Source organism: Lissotriton helveticus, chromosome 9, assembly GCF_964261635.1.
Source record: "Lissotriton helveticus chromosome 9, aLisHel1.1, whole genome shotgun sequence".
NCBI classification, from domain to species: Eukaryota; Metazoa; Chordata; class Amphibia; order Caudata; family Salamandridae; genus Lissotriton; species Lissotriton helveticus.
This window is the reverse complement of record NC_136070.1, coordinates 1,077,792,239-1,077,817,772: the sequence shown is the minus strand read 5'-3', so window position 1 is coordinate 1,077,817,772 and position 25,534 is coordinate 1,077,792,239. Positions and strand designations below refer to the sequence as shown.

The window sequence follows — 25,534 nt, the reverse complement described above, 5'->3', positions numbered from 1 at the left end:
GGGGAGGAATCGGCTTTAGAAGCAGACTGTGTTTTCCCTCATCAATCGAGTAATCAATGGCATAACTGACTGCGGTGGTTTAAGAGTGGCTGACGGTGAATGAACCTGCTGAACTGACAACGATGAAGCTCCCATTGACAGAGACGGTCTAACCGCAGCCACCGACGGTCAAACCACCACTGCTGTCGTCGGCGAAGCCGCAGTAGTTGTCTTGATCGTAGGCGCAATCGCAGTCGCTGACGAAACCGGTGACGGAGCGCCATTTCCAGTGGAGATGGAGGCTGTAGACTGATTTCTTCGTCGACGGGTCCATGGACGAGGGGGTTTTCTCAGTTGAGTATCCCCTGGAAGGAGTATGCCGTGTCGACGGTAGAGTAGAACCAGATCTTTGGTGAAATAAAAGAGGGACCCGGCTGGTCTTTGTTAAACCTTTTATCCTCAACCCGCTCTTAACTTTGAGACCTGGATTTTTTAGGGTCTTAAAGTGAAGAGGAAGACACTTCTTCCTTTTTTTCGGGAGGAGGTATGGGGCGTCTCCTCATTGTCAGAGTCAGAACCTTTTGCTGCTTTTTTCCCTTTGTAACCTGAGAAGCAGCTTACACTCATGGTCCTTGAGAATTGTTTAGGAGAAAAAACAACAGTACTTGCATTCTCTGGGCTTGTGGTCTGGATATAGTCAATAAAGACACTCCTTATGTGAGTCCTTAGAATATAGTCTGGACTTTCCACAAGTCTTACAGGGCCTAAACAGCTCTTTTGTAGACTCTGACGTAATGAAGAAAAATGGGTACTCAGACTCCTGGACTGTACCTCAGAAGAAGCTATGAAGTGAGGAAATGAACTGCTAGCTCGAACTTCAAAAGGGCAACAGTAGAAACAATATGACTGAGCGGAGCTTAGGGAGACTCCCCAACACAAGATGCAGGGTGTGGTGGCCCTGCAGGGAAGGAGATTCTTTGGTCTACACTCTGATTGGCTGGAGTTTGGATATTTTAGAATAATGGTAATAGGTTGCTAACACTAGTGAATTCCTGGGCATTAGAATGTTCAGTTTTAATACTGTTATTTTACTGTTACCGTGGGACTCCCACAATGACGACAGGGAAGATTCAAGCATGTGAATCTATAAAAGATACAATACAGGAGAATGTGGAGTTAAATTAAATAAAAACACTATTTTGAAATGCTGTAAGAAGCGCTTCATAAGTGACAGAAAAACACATTCTTTAGTGTACAAGGACAACAACAAAAATGTATAATTTATAATTACACAAACTCTTTAGTCATCATTATGTAAAGGGTAGGGCCACACTTCAGAAAATTATCCTTATACTGTCAGGGGTATATTTCAATCTATTACATACAGGATCACAGTATCTAGTGGCCGGTGAAATTATTAACTGGCGGAAGTCACTGGGTTTCAATCAGCTCAAGAGGGCCTCATACATATGTTGTGAACAATATGCACACCTGACCACCACAAAAATGTGATATCTATGCACAAATGGAAAAATCTCCTAGAATAAGTTCAGGATTTCATTGGTTTTGTTCTGACCAGTGTTACAGTGGTGAAATGCAGGGTCTTGAAACGTTTAGTTTATTGTAGAGAAAAGTCCCTTCCCAAAACAATCCAATGGCAAAACAACAAATAGCCCACAAAAAATAGAGATAAACCATCACCGGGATCATCTGGAAAGGAGTTTCCTGCACCAGGCAAAATGATCTTCCCAACATTGGTAGCATCTACTTAGAAAAATGATGGGGAGCAATAGAAAAACCTTATACTTCATATATGTGTGGATAAAATCTCAGCAGAGAAAACGTGAGCAGGGGTGTTTACCATAACCAACGGAGGTGGGGTGAGAGAGCGAGAGATAGAGAAAGTGTGTGAGTGAGTGTGTGTGTGTGTGTGTGTGTGTGTGTGTGTTTGAGAGAGAGAGAGAGAGACAGAAAGAGAGAGAGACAGACAGACAGAGAATTGTGAGCAAAAATAACAATCATGACTCGCATACAGGAGTATATAAATAACAATCATTATTGAAGATGGGGATTACTATGTCAGTGCAAAATCCTGTTGCTAGTGGTCCCACTCCCACTCCATTCAGAAGTATCAGAGGAAAGAGGTGGCTTATTCCCCTAACTGCAATTCTTCCAGGTTATCTTGTGGAGGACACTGCTTAAAAAAAAATGTTTCAGGGTACAAAAGCACCGTTTTGGTGACTGGCACCCCCTCTTTCCATTAGATGAGGCCCATGCTTCCATATATCCTAAAACATTTCAATACCATAATTAGCTATGTGCCACAGCGTGTCTATAATGTCAACAGGCAGCTTCCCACTTTAGTTAAATATTTGACGGTCCATGTCTAATTCTTAAGGACATTTAAAAGGATGGAAAATCTGTAGGTGGGAAACATTAATTGAAAATATTTGGGTATAGTCAAGAAATGCAAAGAAGAAAGAGAGGGACAGGCGTTGCCTTTATATTCAGTAAAGTTATACATTTGAATTCTTACCAATTTGCTTACGGTCATACCAGCCATCATGGTCCATATACTGACGCAGTAGCTCAATAGGTGGTTGGGCTCCATAGGTTTCCAGCGCTGGCATGTTAAGATCATCAATAAAAAATATGAAGTATCGTCCAAGGGGTGGTCCAAAAAATCCCTTTCGTCTGTAAGTGGAGAGGAGATATATGAGTAGCTGGTAAGACTGGTAGTAATTAAAAGAAATATGTCAATAACGTTGCTTCTTGTGGATGCTTCCTCTTTCTCAAACATAATGATTGACAATCAATCCGTTTTTTCTTAAATGTGCTTGGGCATTCATGGCATTCTAACCATCAACACTGTATGTGAAGATGGAGGAAGGAAACATAAACTGTACCAGCACAGTTTCTTACTCCTTCTGAAAGCCAAACGAACAAGTTACTTACCTTCGGTAACGCTTTTTCTGGTAGATACAATATCTGCCTGTGGATTCCTCACCTTGTGAATATCCCCTTGCGTCAGCAACATTCGGAAATTTTTTTGTAGCCTCGCGCCGACGTGGATTCGGACGTCACAGAGACACGACATCGCTCGCGACTCCGCTGACGTCACCGACGCCTATAACAGGCCCACGCCGGCGTGATGACATCAGTTCCGCCCTTTTTTCCGTGCCATCGAGGCACACGGACGGACCAATGACAGTAGAAAGGTATACAGTATACACAGTACGGGAAACAGCCGTTACATCGCAACTTTTACAACACACTTCTATTACAACGCAACTTTTACAACGCTGGATCCATTACATCGCATGCCTTTACAACGCATGACATTACACTGCAGATGCTATTACAACGCATGCCATTACAACGTAAGTATAGGTAAGTATATAATTTTATTTTATATTTTATTTAACATTATTTAATTAATTTAATTAATATTAAAAATAAATAAATATATTAATTTATGTTTTTTTATATTGGGTTTGGGTTTTGGGGTACAGGGGTATTTTTAGGTTTCAGGGTTGGGTTTGGGTTTTGGGGTACAGGGGTATTTTTAGGTTTCAGGGTTGGGTTTGGGTTTTGGGGTACAGGGGTATTTTTAGGTTTCAGGGTTGGGTTTGGGTTTTGGGGTACAGGGGTATTTTTAGGTTTTAGGGTTGGGTTTGGGTTTTGGGGTACAGGGGTATTTTTAGGTTTCAGAGTTGGGTTTGGGTTTTGGGGTACAGGGGTATTTTTAGGTTTCAGGGTTGGGTTTGGGTTTTGGGGTACAGGGGTATTTTTAGGTTTCAGGGTTGGGTTTGGGTTTTGGGGTACTTTCAGGGTTGGGTTTGGGTTTTGGGGTACAGGGGTATTTTTAGGTTTCAGGGTTGGTTGTGGGGTACTTTCAGGGTTGGGTTTGGGTTTTGGGGTACAGGGGTATTTTTAGGGTTCAGGGCTGGGTTTGGGTTTTGGGGTACAGGGGTATTTTTAGGGTTCAGGGCTGGGTGCTGGTTTTGGGGTACAGGTTTTTTTTTAGGGTTTAGTTTTAAAATACAATCTTTTATTTTAATTAAAAAAATTAATTTTAATAATTTTATTATTTATTAAAAATAGTTCTTTATTATTAAAAGTTCTTTTAAAAATAAACTTAAAGTAATATATGTACTAAATTATTTAAAAATAATTTAATTTATTTAATTAATTAAATTTAAATTACTTACATTTAAAAAAAAATAATATACCTACCTATACTTACATTGTAATGGCATGCGTTGTAATAGCATCTGCTATGTAATGTCATGCGTTGTAAAGGCATGCGATGTAATGGATCCTGCGTTGTAAAAAATGCGTTGTAACGGAGTGCGTTGTAATATTTCGCGTTGTAACGTCATACATCCCACAGTACACAATAGTAAGGGCAAAACACACAGTGTAAAGCAAATGCAGGAAAGCAATAGAAACATTTCCATGATAGCAAAATATATATACATTACATTACAGTAACTCTGGTATAGAAGAGTGGACAACGGGGAGGCGGGTGGGTCAGTGAGGAATCCACAGGCAGATATTGTATCTACCAGAAAAAGCGTTACCGAAGGTAAGTAACTTGTTCTTCTGATAGATACATCTGCCGTGTGGATTCCTCACCTTGTGAATAGAGTCCCACAGCAGTCCCTACTCCCGGAGGAGGGTGTCCACTCTTCTAAACCAGGAAATCCTGAAGGACAGAACGCGCAAAATGGCCGTCCCTCCTCACTTCGGAATCCAAGCAGTAATGCTTCGCGAAAGTGTGGAGGGAAGACCAAGTTGCCGCTCTACATATATCCTCAACAGGCACACCTCTAGCCAATGCTGAGGTCGAAGATTTAGCTCTAGTTGAATGAGCCCTTATACCCTCTGGAGGTTCCTTACCGGCCAAAGAGTAGCAGATCTTAATGCAGAGGACGATCCATCTCGACAAGGTTCTCTTATGGACCGCTCTTCCTTTCTTGCAGCCAGCAAAGCCAATGAAGAGCTGGTCATCCAGACGAAAGTATTTAGATCTGTCCAAGTAAAAAGACACCGCCCTTTTGGGGTCCAGACGGTGTAGTCTCTCTTCCTCCTTAGAAGGGTGAGGGGGAGGATAGAAGGTAGGTAGGGTAATGGACTGTCCTAAATGGAAAGGAGTTACCACCTTAGGCAGAAAAGCAGCCCTGGTCCTAAGAACCATTCAATCAGCATGAATGGTCAAGAAAGGGGGCTTGAAACTAAGAGCTTGAAGCTCACTTACCCTCCTTGCCGAGGTTATTGCAACGAGGAAGACTGTTTTAAGAGTAAGAAGTCTCATGGGACATTTGTGAAGAGGCTCAAAGGGAGCACCCATCAGAAAAGTCAAGACAAGATTTAAGTCCCACTGAGGCACAATAAAAGGAGTAGGAGGGAACTTATTTGTGAGGCCCTTCAAAAACCTTAAAACTACAGGAGACTTAAAAAGAGATGGCTGGTCAGGCAAACAGAGAAAAGCTGACAGCGCTGAAAGATAGCCCTTCACTGTGGCAACAGCAAGCCCCTGTTGCGCCAGAGAAAGTGCAAACTGGAGAACATCAGATAAATGGGCTCTCAAAGGGTCAATAGACTTTTCCCCACACCACATGACAAATTTAGACCATCTATAAGAATAAATGGACTTAGTGGAGTCACGCCTGGCTGACAAGATGACATCCACAACGTCAGGCGGGAGGGAAAAGGAATTCAGGTTGCCCCGTTCAATCTCCAGGCATGAAGGTGTAATGTCTGGAGGTGGGGGTGTAGAACCTGCCCCTCCATCTGAGAGAGGAGGTCTGCCCTGAGAGGGAGACGGAGCGGCGGGTGAGAGGAGAGGTGGAGAAGATCTGTATACCACACCCTTCTTGGCCAGTCCGGGGCGACCAATATGACTTGGGCCCGGTCTTGGCGAATCTTCCTCAGAACCCGAGGAATCAATGGTATGGGAGGAAACGCGTAAAGGAGTTGATTTCTCCAACTCAACTGAAACGCGGCCCCCAAGGCTCCTTGCATTGGAAACTGGAGACTGCAGAACGACAGGCAGTAAGCATTCACGCGAGTGGCGAACAGGTCCACCCGAGGAGTCCCCCACATCCGAAAGATGTCGTGAACTACCTCTGGGTGAAGCCTCCACTCGCGGTCGGCAGAGAACTGCCGACTGAGACTGTCTGCACAAACGTTCAGAACCCCGGCCAGATGATTTGCCATCAGACAAATCTGATGGTCCTGAACCCAGGACCAGAGGCGCAGAGCCTCTCTGCAGAGACACTGCGACCCCACTCCTCCCTGTTTGTTGATGTACCACATCGCGGTCGTGTTGTCAGTCAGGACCTGGACCGAACGACCGCGAAGGGAAGGGAGGAAGGCCTGAGCGCCAAACGTATCGCCCGCAATTCTAGAAGGTTGATGTGAAGCAACCTTTCCTCTGGAGACCAAAGACCCTTGACCCCCAGATCCCCCAGATGAGCACCCCACCCGAGAGTGGATGCATCCGTTATCACTGTGGCAAACGATGGAGGCAGTTGGAAAGGCTTTCCTTGAGACAGATTGCCTTCCACGCCCCACCAAGACAGATCCGCCGCAGCTTCTCTGGAGATCCTCACTGACTCCCTGAGATCTCCTTTGTGCTGACACCACTGCCTGCGGAGGCACCACTGGAGCGCCCTCATGTGCCAGCGTGCATGGTTGACCAACAGAATGTATGAAGCCATCAGACCGAGCAGGCGAAGGACCTTCAGGACTGGAACGACCGCTCCATTGTAAAATAAAGGAATCATTTCCTGTATGTCGTGAATCCTTTGAAGGGGAGGGAATGCACGACATACAGTTGTGTCCAGTACAGCACCTATGAACAGGTTGCGCTGGGAGGGCACCAGGTGAGACTTGGGTACATTTATCGAAAAACCCAACCTGTACAACAACTGGGTTGTCTCCTGCAGATGATGGAGCACTCTCTCTGACGACTCTGCCTTGATCAGCCAGTCGTCCAAATAAGGGAATACAGGAATCCCTGATCTTCTGAGATGCGCCGCCACCACTGCCATCACCTTGGTGAAGACTCGAGGTGCTGTAGTAAGACCAAACGGAAGGACCGCAAACTGATAGTGCTGCGACCCCACCGTAAAACGGAGATACTTCATGTGTGACTTCAGGATTGGGATATGAAAATACGCATCCTGTAAGTCGAGCGACACCATCCAGTCTTCTTCCAGCAGAGCCTGAAGAACCTGAGCAAGGGTGAGCATCTTGAATTTCTCCTGCTTTAGATAAAAATTCAAGATCCTGAGATCCAGGATTGGACGAAGCCTGCCATCCTTCTTGGGTATCAGGAAATACCGGGAGTAGCATCCCTGACCCCTTTCCTGCTCTGGAACCACCTCTATCGCATCTTTTCTCAATAAAGTTTGAACTTCCTCCTGAAGGAGTAACAGGTGTTCCTCTGAGCAATATCCCTGACAAGGAGGGTAATTTGGAGGGAATTCCCGAAAGGGAAGGGCATACCCATTTTCTACGAGATTGAGAACCCAAAGATCTGATGTAACCGATTCCCAATCCCGTAGAAAGTGGGTAAGCCGACCCCCCACCGGACCCACATGATCCTGAATGGCGGATCTAGGGCTGCTTTTCCGTGGCTGGGTGGTTGGAGGAGGTGGAGGAGGAAGAGGCCTGACGTCCTCGAGGACGTGCTCTCTGCTTTCCCCTGTATGATCTATACAAGGTATTTTGTTGCTGCTGCTGTTGTTGCTGCTGCTGTTGACCTTATCTATATGAACGAAAGGAAGAGCGACCAAACCCTCTGAATTTCCTGGTTGTAGAACCTCTGATCTGAAGGCCAAGAGATCTAGCGGTCGCTCTGCTATCCTTGAATCTCTTCAAGGCCGTGTCTGCTTTCTTTCCAAAAAGTCCTTCACCATCGAAAGGCAAATCCAATAAAGCAGACTGCACATCAGTTGAAAAATCAGATGACTTCAACCAAGCCGAACGCCTTGTGGCAACCGCTGTGCCCATGATTCTTGCCACCGAATCAGCAGTATCGAGGCCGCTTTGTATGACCGGACGGGCTGCTGCTTGAGAGTCAGAGTCAGATAAAACTTCCTCAAAGTCTTTTCTACTATCCTCCGGCAAGTGGCATTAGATGATTTTAATGCCATACTAGCAGAAGAAAAAGTCTTTTTGGCGACTTGATCCTGTTTCCTGGCCTCTTTGTCGCCAGGCACCTGCGGAAAAGCACCAACCGACTTCTTAGAACAAGCAGCCTGAATCACCAAGCTCTCAGGAGAAGGGTGAGATGACAAGAAGGCAGGATCTTCAGGAGCCACTCTATACCTCCTAGCCACACTTTTTGAAACTGCAGGAGCAGAAAAAGGTTTTTTCCATACTTCCATAATGGGCTCTGTTAAAGCATCATTAAATGGTAGTAAAGATTCTACCGCTGAGTTCGGAGAATGAAGAACCTCGGTCAGCAAATTTGACTTAAATTCGACAGTAGGTAAAGTCAAACCTAAAAGTCCTGCTGCCTTCTTCATAACAACGTGGTATGGTTGAACATCTCTAGAGGGTGTATCAGACCCCGAAGGTAAAGCCCATTCTGGAGAAAATTCAAGACCACTCGCCTCTGCCAGGTCCTCGAAATCATACCCATCCAGCTCACCTTCTTCCAAGTCTGAATGAGACTCACAAAATCTCTGTTCATCTAGGAGACGTTGAGCCTCTCTCCTAGACCTCAGTTTAACTCGAAGTGCAGCCTGATCCAATGTCGAATCCGACGGCGCCGGAGCCGACGTCGGAATCGAATCCGAAGGCTTGGAAGGATGTTCCATAGACTTGCTTGGAGCCGGCGACGCCGGAGCCGGAGTCGTCGACTTCGGTCGAGCCGGCGTCGATATAGGCGTTGACCTCGGTGGAGCCTGGTACTGCCACAACGGGGTCGGGGCTGGCATATATGGCATGAAAGGTGCCAGAGCATATGAGTGAGGTACACCCAAATTAAAAGCCATTGGACCCATGGGACCCGAAGGTGCTCCAGAGGGGTGCCATGATCTTGAGAAAACACCATACATTGCGTTTAGAAACGCAGAAGGGTCCTGACCTGGAGCTGGAAATGGTGGATGCTCAGGTTGACCTCGAGGCAGATTAGAATCTGTTAAATTAACAGGATTCGAAGTCTCCTCTTCAACAGGAACTCCATCGGCGTCCTCAGGATTCGAAGATGGAGCCGGAGACGGAGCCGGAGTCGGATCCGGAACCGGAGTCGGAGAATGGACTATCGACTCCGAAGGTGAGGCCTCACCTTCCTGATCCGACACTTGTGGAGGAATTACCTTCGACTTCACTTTCTTTGGAGACTTCGATCTTGAGCCAGACCTATCATCCGAATGACGTCGGGACTCATGTCTCCTCTTCTTATGTTTTCTACGAGAGCCGGAAGCATGATCAGATGATGACTTCGAGACCGACGCCTCACGAGATCTCGACCTGGACCTCGACTTCGATCTCTTCGAGTGTTTTGAAGACCTTCTAACTTTACTCGCCTTCAGCTTAGCCACAAGAAGTTTTGACTCCCTTTCTCGTAGAGCCTTCGGATTCATTTTCTGACACGACGAACACCCATCCACGTCATGGTCAGAGCTCAGACACCAAATGCAGTCTTGGTGTGGGTCCGTAACGGACATCATCTTTCCACATTCTCTACAAGGCTTAAAACCTGTTTTCTTTGCCGACATGACAATCGAAGAAAAAGAGCAGAGAATGGAGAATCTAAGAAAAAAAGTAACAAAGTAACCAGTAAAGCTACAGAGTATCCCGAAACCGTTAGCGTCGACGACGCGGAAAAAAGGGAACTGATGTCATCACGCCGGCGTGGGCCTGTTATAGGCGTCGGTGACGTCAGCGGAGTCGCGAGCGATGTCGTGTCTCTGTGACGTCCGAATCCACGTCGGCGCGAGGCTACAAAAAGAATTTTCGAATGTTGCTGATGCAAGGGGATATTCACAAGGTGAGGAATCCACACGGCAGATGTATCTATCAGAATGCTACAGCAATGGAATAAGCTGAAGGAAAAAAAGAGGGCAGTATGAATGGGTTAGGAACAGTTCTAACCTTATTAACAATGAACAAGCAAAGGGTTGAGTGGTCTTTCCTGCTCATTCATGCAATATTCACTCTATAAGTCACTGGGCATGGACGAGTGAACATTCAGCATATACTGACAATTCATGGTTAGAAGTACTTTAAAGATGATCATGGAATGAATCTTCTAGAACCTTGCTTGTAGACTTCCTGTTGGAAATATGGGGGGGTGGAGGGGGCGTGGCTGCTGCATCCACCAAGATGAACACTCACCTGTGAAGCTCCGACGGTCGTGCCCCACAAATATGCATAGGGGTCACCTCCCCTAAGGCATCTAACTGCATCTGTGACATCGATTCTGCCCTTGATGGTGGCGGGACAACTGGGGACCGCTTTCCTGCTGACTGGATCTCCTGCATGCCCAATATCCTCAAGGGAGACATGCACTAACCAGCTTCACCTTGGAAGCCTCGATGTGACAGGGCCCACGGACGAGCTGTAGGCCAAGATTACCAAGTATTTCAGGAGCCTCGAGTCACACTTTCCCTGTATACTGTGGATTGGGGTGGACTTTTGCACTCACCACTGCAACACCCTGTCTCCTGGGCTGGCTTGTGGGGGCAGACACGTCGTCACCTACCAGCCATCTACCCCTCACACAGGCACGGTGTCATGACTACTGGAGGCCCCAGCTTCACCCGTACAGTGTCCGGTGAGTGAGCGGTGCACTCAAGTGGATGGGAACTCCATCGCTGCGCATAACGCTGGGTCGGGTTACTTCCCCCCGGCCCCTGACACTTTGCAGCTGAGCCTTTGGTGCTCTGCACCTGCTAGTCTGGAGCTTTCGCCTGCGCCCTAGCTGGTCCCTATCCTCCTCCGATGATGTTCAGATACTGCCATGGAGCTTTAGCTGGCCTGCCCCTTTGCTACTGCTTCTGCCTCAGGAAACTGCTTTCCTCAACCAGTAATTGACAACGCATTGGCTCACTTAGCAAGCCACACATTTTACTCTGCCTATGCCTATTTCTCCTGAACACCCACGAGAGGCTGACACTGGGCAGGCATGACCAACACCAGTACCTGCCCAATTCTGATACCAAGTGGAGCTTGTTTGTTATGTTGGGAGATACCCATGGTATATCTGTGCGGGTACTACTCACACACAGCCTGGGTAATGGTCCCATTCGACAGCCCTAGCTGACGTTCTTTTGGGACTTGCATCTCCATCCTTGCCTTCTGAGCTTTTAGGCACCCATGCCGCTAAGTACCAAATGGACGTTACTTGTTGTGCCTCGGATTGTTTCTGCTGCCTCATTCCAATTGCGATTTCACTGTGGGGCTAATTGGAACCTTGCATTGGCCGGGTGGAGACGCACGGTACCAACGCACCTTCGAATCTACCCGCCAGCATTCTCTCTGCTCTCATTTCTAACCCCTCATAATGGACCAAGGAGACACCAAACAGAGTAAATTGCTCTTTGTTCAATCTAAACCTACATGCCACCAAGACTCCCATTCGGACACTGATGATCCAAAGGACAGAGAGGCAAACTCTGACATTACAGGTGGTGCAGCTGATACAATGGCAGAGAACAGGGCTGGGTTTCACTCTATTGACGCCCATTTTGACACCCTCACCAGCCTAACTGACCGCATGGGGGAACATCTGGACTGTCAAACCACCAGGTGAGATAGTTCTGAAGAACGGCACACTGAAATCTCTGGAAAAGCTGGAATGCCTACTGAAAACAGTGGCTATAAAAAAGGAAGACTTTGAGGCAAGGTCCTGTAGAAACAATATTTACATACTGAGCATTGCTGAGACGGCTAAAATGGGGTGTCCAGATACATAAGTGGAACAACTACTTAGGGAACTCTTTGACTGCAGCAGTTTCACACCCATGTTTTTGGTGGATCATGCACACAGTACCCTATTCCCGTGACCACCCGTGGGTGCTCCTCCACGGCCATTACTCACATGCCTCCTCAACTACCGGGACAAAGACACTATTCTCAGCTTTCCCCTTGAGCAAGGCCCCTTGCAATATCAAGGCTCCTCTATCTCATTCTTTTCTGACTTCACCCTCACTATGCAGGAAGCACAATGTAAGCACACCAACACCAAAAACTTGCTACGCAAGTTGGGCCTCAAATATGCCATGCTCTACCCGGCAAAACTAGGTGTGGAGGTCAATGGAAAACCTTGCTTTTTTGATCCGATGGAGGCGATTGACTTCTGCAAACAATAAGCCACGCTAATGTCCAACTGCAGACGTTTCACACCGGATCGTTCTAGCACACCACTTTCTACAGGGCAATCCTCCCTTGTTTGACACTGTTTCTCGTGTAGTCTTCCCTATTGATGACTGTCCTCTTCATGGGCAACCTCCTTTGCTATTGACAATATATAGTTGTCCTATCAGCTATTGCTGTTTCCATATTCTTGATGCATAGTATTGTTATGATTCAATTTGTGATCCTCATTTTCTCTTTCAGGTATCTTCATTATGTGGTCCATACCAACCAATGAGTTGCCTCCCCCAGTTGTGGATACCGACTTGGTCTATGGGGTTCTTTAGTTTATTGTTTTTCATGTTAGGGATTCACTGGATGCCTTCTGGTCTGCTGAGGGTGGGGCTCCGGAACTACTATGTTCTATTTTTGTTGGTTTCACATTGCATATTGATTGTGCATCATACAAGATGTTGAACAAGCTGATTCTCAATCGGACAGACACCCCTATTTCTCTCCCCCTGGCTTCCTAGACGCTCAGCTCTGATGACCAAATTCTGCGATCTGGCAAACAGAGAAATAGCATACATGGGGAAACATGCAACAGCATGGCGCAACTGGAAGGGGGAGAGACTGGGCTATACTCCTGCATGGTTTCTCTGCCCTAATCACCTTAGCGGATATGTCACTGAACTTTTCACGGCTGCCGGGAACAGCGTTACAAACAATTAGGGCATATTGACTGAGTTCTGAAATTATCATGCATACTTATACACCTCTCGCTCCTCCAGCCTGCAGTCTGAAGATTGCAAACTATCTCGCGGAGGTTGCGATGGTGTGTGTGATTTACGGACAAGCGCTGCTTCTTAGCTGAACCTATAATGAGTAGGGTAATCCTACAGGCTGTGGGCGCTTTGGACGGCTCTAATGCCCTTGGCCTTGATGGTCTCAACGGAGCTTTCTACAAGGCATATACATTTATTAGCCCAGCATCTTTTAGCAATGCACACAGGGTCCCTGAACACGGCCTCTCTATTGCCAACACTCAGAGAGACGATACTAACACTACTCTTGAAACCTGGCAAAGATCTACACGTATACACCTCCTACCGTTCACTCTCTGTCCTCAATCTAAATAACAACATTTTTGCCAAGGTCCTCGCCAGGATACTGACACTCCTGTGCAGTTTGACTTCATCCCCCATAGATCCTGTTCCCTCAATCTATGGACAATCTTTGTGGTGCTGAACAAGGTGTCCCCAACCACCCCGGCAGTAGTGGCCTTGTTCAATGCAGAGAGGTGTTTGACTTGCTGGAGCGGCCCTTACTTAGAACAACACTGACGAAATTGGGTCTCCTTGCTGCTTCATTTCCTTAATTATGCTCGTTTTAAATAGCTAAGTGGCATGCCTTAGGGTAAGTAGCTCCCTTACAGATGTCTTCCCCTCTCCTAATCATCCTTGAGATGGACCTAGTCAGAGATCTGTGCTAAAAGGGGCAATGGAGGTTGTTTTTGCGACAAATCCCCTAAAGACCTGGATACCAGGAGGAAGTCCCAAAATGTAAATGCAAACCAGACCAGACAAAAGCCTAGGATGCAAATGAGAGAGAAGATGCCTGGGTGTATCACAAACCACAAAGTAAAAGTTACTTACCTTCGGTAACGCTATATCTGGTAGAGACACAGTCTAGCAGCAGATTCCTTAACTTTGAATTCTTCCCAGGCACCAGTCTGGATTCGGAAATTTTTCAGCAGTACCTCTACGCGCCACGGGGATGGCATTGTACGGCTCCGCAGTGATGTTGTCTCCGGATATGACGTCAGTGGAGCCATACAAGTCCCCTCCGGTGCACGGACGTCTGTTTCGTCTGTGAAACCTTCTGCGCCAGAACAAAGAGCAAATACAGAAACTGGTTGTGGACACGGTGTGCAAAAAAACCAAATAAACTGTGAAACATCAATAAAGAAGAAATATCAAATGGTATATGGATACCAAACATGAATCTTAAAGAAAAAAAACCAATAAAAGTAATGAAACACAGGGCTACATGAAACTCTATGCCCTGGTGAACAACCTCATTTGAGGAAAGAGAATATACACTCTATAAACCATTCCAGTGGTAATGAACGGCATGGCTATAGCCAAATGAAACCTACAACAACAACACCATGTTGTGTGTTAAATCACACCATTACGTGATATATTGACAGTACCAATGTCAAGTTATGATGATACCAAGAAGACTTTCATAGAAAGAACAAAAATAAAGAAAGAGCAAGAACAAATTAATTCTACTAACTGGTGTGTCATCCAGAGAAAAAGAGACAACACACCCCCACTCTACCAACCACATGTTAGAAAGGCGACCCCGGGGGAGGCAGAAGATGTCTGACTGACCACCCCTAGGTCCACCTCTCCTTTGAGAAGTAGCCGAGCGTTACCGAGAGGCCTCCTGAATGAGGGCCCTCTCCTAGGATCGTAAAGCAGAGTACTCACAACACTACAAACGGACACCACACAGGAGGGCAAGTTCTCAAGTTTTATAGGTAATAAAAGGATGCGGGTTCTTGGCAGTATATACAGCTGGATCGAGGGATCCGTAAAGTCTCGGACAACAAGGGGGGTAGGTAGCGGGACAGTCGAGTTCCGGACGGAGGAAGGGGTACCCTACGCACAGCTCTCAATCCTCGAGCCGGGGGGTACCGTGATGTCGAGCCGCGGCAGCGCCAGCAGGTTCTCAGATGACTTAGCAAGGTAGGCCGCGGCAGCGCCAGCAGGCTCTCAGATGGTTCAGCAAGGTAGGCCGCGGCAGCGCCAGCAGGCTCTCCGATGGTTCAGCAAGGTAGGCCGCGGCAGCGCCAGCAGGCTCTCAGATGGTTCAGCAAGGTAGGCCGCGGCAGCGCCAGCAGGCTCTCAGATGGTTCAGCAAGGTAGGCCGCGGCAGCGCCAGCAGGCTCTCAGATGGTTCAACAAGGTAGGCCGCGGCAGCGCCAGCAGGCTCTCTGATGGTTCAGCAAGGTAGGCCGCGGCAGCGCCAGCAGGCTCTCAGATAGGCTTCGGGTTACAGGAAGGATGAGTTCGTCTGGTGTCGGCCGTGACAGCGTCAGCAGGGCTTCCAGTCCAGGATACAACTGGCGTCCCACTCCGGGGCTGGCCCAGATATAGGACTGGAGTCCTTTGATGTCCGGACCCTCTCGCCTGGGGGTCAGAAGGGCCGGGATGATGGTGTCCAGACACCCAGCAGGGGGGTGGAGCCAGCGCCCAGGGAGGCTGGGGGGCGATCGATACCAGGCGTCCGGGGCGGCTGGAGGGCCATCGAAACTCCTCTCCCTCCGGGATCTGTCGAGTGGCCACTCGACCACCTGGGTGGATCTTGGTGCCTCGAGGTCTGGGCTTCGCTGGGGCCGAGGCTGGGGCTGAGGCCACGTGGTCATGACGTGGTGGGCCCAAGATGGAGTCGGGCACGGCCTCGTGCTTAGGTTGTGAGGGGCCTAGGCTGGAGCCAGGCCGGTGATGGGGGTCCGGGATGGTAGCCGGATCTGTGGCGTTGGCGTGTGCCGGGTCGGGCCGAAGGGGCCGCCCGAGGTCCGGAGGAGGGCTGATGTCATCCTGGGCCCGCCATGCGGGAGGGGTAGGACCACGCCATGAGGCCGGGTCCAACACGCGTCCCCCCCAGCTGAAGGCAGGGGAGAGTCACCCATCTTCTTGGGGATTCTCCTCGCCGAGGCGGAAGAATCTGGACAGGCCGTCGGCATTGGCGTGGTCGTTGCCGGGGCGATGCTCCACGGTGAAGTCCATCCCTTGCAGAGAAATGGACCAGCGCAGCAGTTTCGGGTTTTCTCCCCGCATCTGCATCGACCACCGCAGGGGCTGGTGGTCGGTCTGGACTCGGAAGTGGGTGCCGAAGAGGTAGGGCCGGAGCTTCTTGAGTGCCCACACCACGGCAAAGGCTTCCCGCTCGATGGTACTCCACCGCTGTTCTCTTGCCAGGAGGCGTCTGCTGATGAAGGCCACCGGCCGGTCGATTCCTTCGGGGCCCACTTGGGACAGGACCGCCCCGATGCCGTGTTCCGAGGCGTCGGTTTGGACTACAAACTCTCTGCTGTAGTCGGGGGCCTGGAGCACAGGGGCGGTGCACATGGCCGTCTTTAAAGTCTCAAAGGCTGTTTGGCACGCAGGAGTCCAGTGCACCTTCTGGGGTAATTTCTTGGAGGTCAGTTCCGTGAGGGGCCCCAAAATGCTCCCGTAGTCTTTTATAAACCGCCGATAGTATCCGGTGAGCCCCAGGAAGGCTCGGACGGCGGTCTGGGTGATCGGGGGCTCCCAGGCCCGGATGGCGTCTATCTTGGGTTGGAGGGGAGCCACTTGGCCGCTCCCCACTTGGTGTCCCAGATAGGTCACGGACCCTTGGCCTATCTGGCACTTGCTGGCTTTGATGGTTAGTCCGGCCCGCCGGAGGGCCGTCAGGACCTTCCCGAGGTGGGACAGGTGCTCATCCCAGTGAAGGCTGTACACCGCAATGTCATCTAGATAGGCGGCGCTGTATTCCTCTAGTCCGGCCAGCACCTGGTTCACTAGTCTCTGGAAGGTGGCCGGCGCATTTTTCATGCCGAAGGGCATCACTTTGAAGTGATAGTGGCCATCTGGTGTCGAGAAGGCCGATCGCTCTTGTGCGCCGAGGGTAAGGCCGATCTGCCAATACCCCGCCGTGAGATCAAAGGTGCTGAGGTATTTGGCGGCCCCTAGGCGATCGATCAGTTCATCCGCCCTGGGGATGGGATGGGCGTCGGTCCTGGTGACTGCATTCAGTCCCCGGTAGTCAACACAGAACCGGAGTTCGGGAGCTGTTCCGGGGGAGGCAGCTTTGGGGACCAGGACAACGGGACTGGCCCAGGGACTGTTGGAGGGTTCGACTACCCCCAGGGCCAACATCTTGGCTACTTGATAAACTTCCCCCACAGGCCGGCGCCCCAGTCCCTGAGGGGTACTCGATGGGCGGCCATGGCGACCTCGTAGGCTTTGAACCACTGTTGGATGTCATCGTTCTTATAGTACTCCTTGATGACATCTTTGGGTATGTGCACCTTCGTGTCCACCGGGGGGTTGGGGTCTTACCCCCGGAGGTGGCTGTCTCGTTTGCCTTGGCTTTAAGTTCCAATTCTTTGAGGACGCGCTCGTGCTCGAGCAGGAGTTTCTTCTCCTCAAGGGCTAGCTTCTTTTCTGCCAGTTGGAGTTCTCCTTCTTGTCGGAGTCGGGCCAAATCCAACTCGTGGAGCCGGACCCTCTCTCGTTCTCGGGCGTCTCCGTGGGAGAGGCCCGTGTCTGGGTTTGCGGGTCTCCCTCCCGCCGGGTTCACCTCAGCCTCCGGGCCTCCGTTCGGGCTCGGGTTATCTTCACTCGGAGGTGGCGCCTCGCCGGCGTCCACCCAGGCCTGCAGGGCCGATTTAAAATCTTCTTTGGTGCTTAAGCCAGTGGTAGCGATGCCTAGGTTTTTGCAGAATTGCTTTAACTCCTTGTGACTGTAGTCTTCCATTTTCTCTTTCTGGAATTCTGTGCTCATGGTTGCAGTGGGTTTGTCTGGGTAGCGGGTGAATCACTCTCTGTACTATCTGCGTGGCTCGGATCCCACCGCTTGCCACCAATGTTAGAAAGGCGACCCCGGGGGAGGCAGAAGATGTCTGACTGACCACCCCTAGGTCCACCTCTCCTTTGAGAAGTAGCCGAGCGTTACCGAGAGGCCTCCTGAATGAGGGCCCTCTCCTAGGATCGTACAGCAGAGTACTCACAACACTACAAACGGACACCACACAGGAGGGCAAGTTCTCAAGTTTTATAGGTAATAAAAGGATGCGGGTTCTTGGCAGTATATACAGCTGGATCGAGGGATCCGTAAAGTCTCGGACAACAAGGGGGGTAGGTAGCGGGACAGTCGAGTTCCGGACGGAGGAAGGGGTACCCTACGCACAGCTCTCAATCCTCGAGCCGGGGGTACCGTGATGTCGAGCCGCGGCAGCGCCAGCAGGTTCTCAGATGACTTAGCAAGGTAGGCCGCGGCAGCGCCAGCAGGCTCTCAGATGGTTCAGCAAGGTAGGCCGCGGCAGCGCCAGCAGGCTCTCCGATGGTTCAGCAAGGTAGGCCGCGGCAGCGCCAGCAGGCTCTCAGATGGTTCAGCAAGGTAGGCCGCGGCAGCGCCAGCAGGCTCTCAGATGGTTCAGCAAGGTAGGCCGCGGCAGCGCCAGCAGGCTCTCAGATGGTTCAGCAAGGTAGGCCGCGGCAGCGCCAGCAGGCTCTCAGATAGGCTTCGGGTTACAGGAAGGATGAGTTTGTCTTGTGTCGGCCGTGACAGCGTCAGCAGGGCTTCCAGTCCAGGATACAACTGGCGTCCCACTCCGGGGCTGGCCCAGATATAGGACTGGAGTCCTTTGATGTCCGGACCCTCTCGCCTGGGGGTCAGAAGGGCCGGGATGATGGTGTCCAGACACCCAGCAGGGGGGTGGAGCCAGCGCCCAGGGAGGCCGGGGGGCGATCGATACCAGGCGTCCGGGGCGGCTGGAGGGCCATCGAAACTCCTCTCCCTCCGGGATCTGTCGAGTGGCCACTCGACCACCTGGGTGGATCTTGGTGCCTCGAGGTCTGGGCTTCGCCGGGGCCGAGGCTGGGGCTGAGGCCACGTGGTCGTGACGTGGTGGGCCCAAGATGGAGTCGGGCACGGCCTCGTGCTTAGGTTGTGAGGGGCCTAGGCTGGAGCCAGGCCGGTGATGGGGGTCCGGGATGGTAGCCGGATCTGTGGCATTGGGGTGTGCCGGGTCGGGCCGAAGGGGCCGCCCGAGGTCCGGAGGAGGGCTGATGTCGTCCTGGGCCCGCCATGCGGGAGGGGTAGGACCACGCCATGAGGCCGGGTCCAACACCACACACATTTGGAAATAGATGTTATTGCAACATCTAACCAAGCTAAATTAAAAAAAAAAACTTACAGGCCCGAGAGAATCGGCCCTAGAAGGAAAAACAGTTGAAAAAAACCCTGGAGAACCATCCATTGGATGACAGACAATAACCCCTGTACCCTATAAGGGTATGAAAACTCAATGACCAAAAAGGGTCAAATGCACAATAATATTTCTATAATCTGCATTGATCACGACAATAACGAATCAGAAAAAGAACTCTCCTGATAAAGTCCCAAAACAGGACTTTCAGAACTCATTTACCGTAAGGGAAAGACGAACTGCAACACCTCCTTGCTATAAATCATTTACACTCTGGTTGACTCGGCAATTCGCAGGAGCTCACTGGCCAATAACTACTGCCAGTACACAAAAAAGTATTAAGCTTGCCTCCTTGCAGTCTTCAGTGTCATAGTCTGACAAACTGAACACAATTTTGAGCTCTGAATAAGCTCAAACACTAACACAAGCTAGAAAAAGAGAATCAACCACCTCTTTGATTAAAATAGCTTTCTTTTATTCCTTGTTTTTTTTTTTAAACAAATATGTGCAACACATCTATTACAGTCATGTATAATCTGTATACATAAGAACTAACTAGAACTGAGATGCCAGCTCCAAAAGTGCTTTTTCAATAATATTGAAAAAAGGGTAACGCACCTAAAAGCGCAGTTCCCCAATACCTCATGAAATAAATCCTTGTACAACAGGCACACACAACACCTGTGATACAAGACAACATATGAAACAGCAGCCCGTTCTATCATGTATACACCGTATATCAAAAAACACTCTGAAATGAGAGGTTCAGCAAAAATACGCAACCCGGAGAGAAAAAGGTGTACTCTGCCATCAACACAACACCGTAGGTGACTTGCCAGAAAAAAAAGGTGCTTACCAAAGGGAATCCTAAATAACTGACACCACAAGAATACAGCAGTGATGATTCCTTATGAATTGAGGAATGAAGAAAATAATAGGTGCATACACTCCAGAAGACAGGTAATGCCGATCAGACAGGACCATGTATCCTCAGAGCCAAGGAAAGAAAAAAGTTACATACCTGTAACTGCAGTTATCCAGTATTGGTATCTTTCATAGATTCACATGCAACCCACCCTCCTCCCCGGAGAGGCACCTCTACGATACAGTACTAACTACACATGTGCTGGAAAATCTGAGGGATTCAGCCTCTCTTGGGAAGGTTCTAGAGGGTGCTAGCTGCTGATTGGTTGTGTTTTCAGTTTGGTCCTTTTTGCAAAAGGAGACTAATAGGCTATAGAGTTCATAGTTACCACCATAATAGCCTATGGAAATATACTATTTACTATTTACTACTTTGTTATTTATGTAGCGTGGGACTCCCACTACGACGACGGGGAATGATTCAGGCATGTGAATCTATGAAAGATACCCCAATACTGGATAACTAAGGGAACCTCCCTCAGACCTTTAAATCAATACACAAGTAAAAAGAATACATGAGGTAGTACTGGTAACCAAAACTGGACATGTACAACATCCTAATAAGGCTACACCTTGCCTAACAAAAACATAATCCCTACCTAGGTATAAGAAAATAACACAGTGAAAGAAACACAGGACTATGACTCTGTAGTTCTCCGTATTCCTTGAAAGTGTCTTAACGCAGCATCTGCCTGATCTCCAAAAAAGGTGTGCACCGTCAAATGGTAAGTCAGCCAAAGCCGACTAGACAGCCTCTGAAAACCAAGACTGGTAACTTAGTGCCACTGCTGATGCCATGGCTCGACCCACCGAGTCTTTTGTGTCCATGCCACACCTTACAGCAATGTAAAGGAAACAAGGGACACCCTATTTACATGGAAGCAGGGAACATAGTGTATAGACATTGAAAAGTCCTGAAGAGACCCCTTATTATTGGCGGGGTCGAAACGTCGTCTACAAACGCAAAGCAAAATCTTTACCAGCCCCTATTACTGTATTAGAAGGCTGTAATCATCTGATATCATTGTTATGGTCGACTTTGTAACTTTGGAAACCATTTTTTAATGTCACAGAATGTCACAAACTGTTATGTAGGTTCCATGTTCATTGGAGACATCATGCACTTTTTTTCATAATAAATGTGAAGATGTATGTATATAAACTTTTGAATTTACAAATATCCCGCAGTATATGGTCTTATCTCTCTCTGACATCCACCTTACCCTTGTTTATGTCCATTGTGCCAATGATTGTTTATTATTTGCATTTGTCCACAGGAACCACTGTTTCTGTCATTACACCTTATAGCAAGCCTTGCAGCTTGCTGACCATCCCTAACCAGGTTGCCAACCTCAGCACGGAGGTTATCCGGAAGAGATGGGAGCATGTTCTGTAAAGAATCCCATAAAGCATAGGAGAAGATCCCCAGCACACAAGAAGTGTTGGTGGCTCTCAATGCTGAGCTGGCTGAGGCAAACCTAAGCCTACCACAAGCATCACAACCCCTAGCATCCTTACCCACTTTAGTCTTAGGAGTAGAATCTATGTCCTGAGAAGACGTTGCAGCCTGAGTTACCAGGCCACTAGTGAATGGATACCCATGCAAACAGACATGGTCCCCATGTGCGGGTGAATAGCTTCCCGAAGCATCACGGTCCACTTTCACCCCTGAATCAGCCTAAGCACAGGCACCTAATAAAATATCAAATAGGGCCTCACTAGAACAGGTTCTTGTCCTGTTTGCCCCAGGTAAAGGACCTCAAACAAAGGGTCTGTAGACCTCTGCACCGTGGGCAGTGATGAATCTAAAACTGCATCCACTTACCGCAACATGTCTGCAAAGGAGGAACTTGCCTCCATGGCAAGACTAGGGGGAGAGAGTAACCCAGATGTTGGTGAAGAGTCCACTCCACTAGCCTCACCAAGAACGGTTAGCCAGCTCTCCTCCACCTGAAACACATTGGTGTCTGAAATGGGCCTAAAAAGTCCTGCCCCAGGTGGACCTCCTGACACCTCTTCATAAAGAGGGGCTACAAACTTTACAGTCCCCTTAGGCTGCGTAGGCGAATCCGCCACAACGTCGTACGATGCCGAAGCAGCGCAGTCACGACATCGATAGGGGGAGGAGAGGCGTCTTTGACCGGCACTGCCAGCGTCAATGTTGGAGTCGGTTGGTCAATGAATGGCGCTGATGGCAAAGATCCCAGGACTGTGAGCCTGCACCAAAGCGGTGTCAGTTGATGTCAGCCGACGCCGCTCCATCGACTCCGATGGCCCAACCATTACCAAGGAAAATTCTTCAGACGGTGCCCCACTCCCCTCCTTGGGGCCTTTAGGCACTCCAGATGGGGATGGGGTCCCAAAGATGAGGTGTAAGGAATCATAATATTCCCTCATCTGAACCATTGACGCCCTGGATCCCCGAAACACAGGGAGACGCGGTGCCGAGTCGAGTATGGCTTCCTCAACCGTTGATCGGGAGGAGCCCTGGGAGACAGAGTCTCCATGCAGTGAAGTCCGAGAATGCGACTTCAACTGCCACTTACCTTTTGACTCCCCTGGAGAACGATGAGCTCTAGACAGGCTTCGGCTCCTAGATTGTCCAAGCAAAAGCTATTCCTGGGACAATGAAGATCGAGGCTGTGAAACCTCTGATGATCTCGATACACATGTCGCCATCAGTTTCAAAAGCCTCTCCTTCAACGACTTCGGTTTTAAGTTCTGGCAGGAACCATAAGCCTCGGCGTCGTGGTGTTCACCTAAACACTATATAGAAATTTTGCGCAGGTCTGTCACCGACATATGTTGGTTACAAGACCCACAAGGTTTGAAACCTGTCGACATCAGACAGGCACACTATTCCACCAACACGAGGTGTCAAAGTAGGGCAGCAAAAAACGACATGGAACCACTTCTCTGGATCCACGTTACAGTGCGGAAAAGAAGAAACTGATGTCCGCACGCCAGAGGAGACGTGTATGTCTGCACTGATTTCATATCCGGAGATGACGTCACTGAGTAGCCGTACCCCGGCGCACAGAGATACTGATGAAAAAGTTCCGGAATGTGAATCTGATGTAGCAGATCAATAACAGAGGATGAAATCCATAGGAGCAATAGAAGGGAGATATTCCCAATTAAGAATATCATGAGTTATATACAAATCTGCAAGCATAATCTATTGGTACCAAGCATTTTGATGATACCTGAAGTAATGTCCGTCCTATAGAGTGGCTTAGCCACTCAATTTGTCCATCATTTGTGAAAGGAAACTGGTGAATTTAAAATGTTTAACGTATGCTATTTTCATCAGTTATTTCAAGAAGAGAACAGTGAACTGTGTTTCCCTGTCAGTGACAATGATATCAGACAGCCTGTGTAAATTAAAGATTTGGACCAAAACGATTCCTGTAAGTTCTACAGCTGTAGGTATTTTTTTACCGGAATGAAGTGTTCTATTTTCATGATATAATCCACCACCGCCAGTAATGACGATATATCATATCTATTCGAAGAAGTTAGCTCGACAATAAAGCCCACTGAGACCATGTTCTAGGGTTGAGTTGGAGTGGATAAGGGTTGCAGCAGTCTTACCGCAGGTGAACATGAAGTCTCGACGTGAACACACATTGCGCATCTCCAGCAGAAGTAATGACTGACCAATTCTCTTATATACCATTGTTTTGTATGCCTTGTTACATGCCACCATTTCATTACCATTTGTTGTATATTGGTGCATAGGAGATATAACCCTTATTAATACAACAAGTCTCTATCTATTTTGAGGTGGGACTAACATCACAAAAAAAATGCATATTTGAATTCCATAACCTCTCCTAGCGGCACAGCTGTAAGATGTCTAAGACGCAGATGTGATCTAGGATAATGTCACAGTACATGAGAAGATTTTGAACATTTTCATTCTGTTCATATACGCCTAAATCATTGGAACTGAACTTTTAGCTTTCTTCCTTCATCATTTCTACCCAATTTAAATTCTAAGTTAAGGTTCAAAGCAGATTTATTTTATGGGGCAGTTGTTTACTGAGGATTGCCTAATCTCATCTTTGGCATTCTGTCCATTTTCTTTATTATGGCACATGCTTGCGGAATATTTTTTTACTGACCTCTCTTCACACTCTCATAATTTTCTCCACTTAATATACTGCACCTTTATTATCTCTTATTTTCCTTTCACTAAGGTATTTACAAATCCCCACCTCCAAGCTCTTTTTAGACTTGCCTTTTGTCAAGTTTACTGTCGATGAGGTCTTGTGTCTGATTGGCAGAGGTCCGTGCTGAGAACATCAGGAAATTGGGGATGTACTCGATGGGTAGGTTTTCCAGCAGCTTGTCTGAGATGGTGAGAGTTTTTCCAGTGCCAGTGGGACCAATGCATAGAACCTGGTATACAATGTAAATAAAACCCTCAATGAGAATATGAATTGCATATACAGAAACAAGAGGGGAGACATGGTCATGATGGGACACAAAGCATGAACGTAAGAAGGCATTGGAGGGAGCAATGATATAAAGCTTCAAGTACTAGCTCTCAAATGTTGGTATTCCATCATCTACATATTCACATGCACTGTGGGAGAGCAAGTAAAGAACAAGTTACTTACCTTCGGTAACGCTTTTTCTGGTAGAAACTATATCTGCCTGTGGATTCCTCACCTTGTGAATACCCCCTTGCGTCAGCAACATTCGGAAATTCTTTTTTCGTAGCCTCGCGCCGACGTGGACTCCTGACGTCATAGAGACACGACCTCGCTCGCGACTCCGCTGACGTCACCGACGCCTATAATAGGCCCACGCCGGCGTGATGACATAAGTTCCGCCCTTTTTTCCGTGCCATCGAGGCACACGGACGGACCAATGACAGTAGAAATATACAAGTATACACAGTACACAGTACTCAAGGCAAAACACACAGTGTTAAGCAAAAGCAGGAAAGCAACTGAAACATTTCCTTGACAATAAAATATATATATATATTACACTACAGTAACTCTGGCATAGAAGAGTGGACAACGGGGAGGCGGGTGGGTCGGTGAGGAATCCACAGGCAGATATAGTATCTACCAGAAAAAGCGTTACCGAAGGTAAGTAACTTGTTCTTCTGATAGATACATCTGCCGTGTGGATTCCTCACCTTGTGAATAGAGTCCCACAGCAGTCCCCACTCCCGGAGGAGGGTGTCCACTCTTCTAAACCAGGAAATCCTGAAGGACAGAGCGCGCAAAATGGCCGTCCCTCCTCACTTCGGAATCCAAGCAGTAATGCTTCGCGAAAGTGTGGAGGGAAGACCAAGTCGCCGCCCTACAA

At 48.5% G+C, this 25,534-nt stretch overlaps 1 protein-coding gene across 2 annotated transcripts in view; it reads right to left on the bottom strand.

Moving 5' to 3' along the window:
* DNAH1 (dynein axonemal heavy chain 1) overlaps positions 1–25,534 on the bottom strand; it is a 1,443,760-nt gene that overhangs the window by 563,379 nt on the left and 854,847 nt on the right. For both annotated transcript variants that reach the window (XM_078661462.1, XM_078661463.1), the window contains exons 44-45: positions 24,450–24,610; positions 2,516–2,673 (exon numbers count right to left, since the gene is read on the bottom strand). In XM_078661462.1, coding sequence (XP_078517588.1) covers positions 2,516–2,673; positions 24,450–24,610 — 319 coding nt within the window. The remainder of the gene's footprint in view (positions 1–2,515; positions 2,674–24,449; positions 24,611–25,534) is intronic.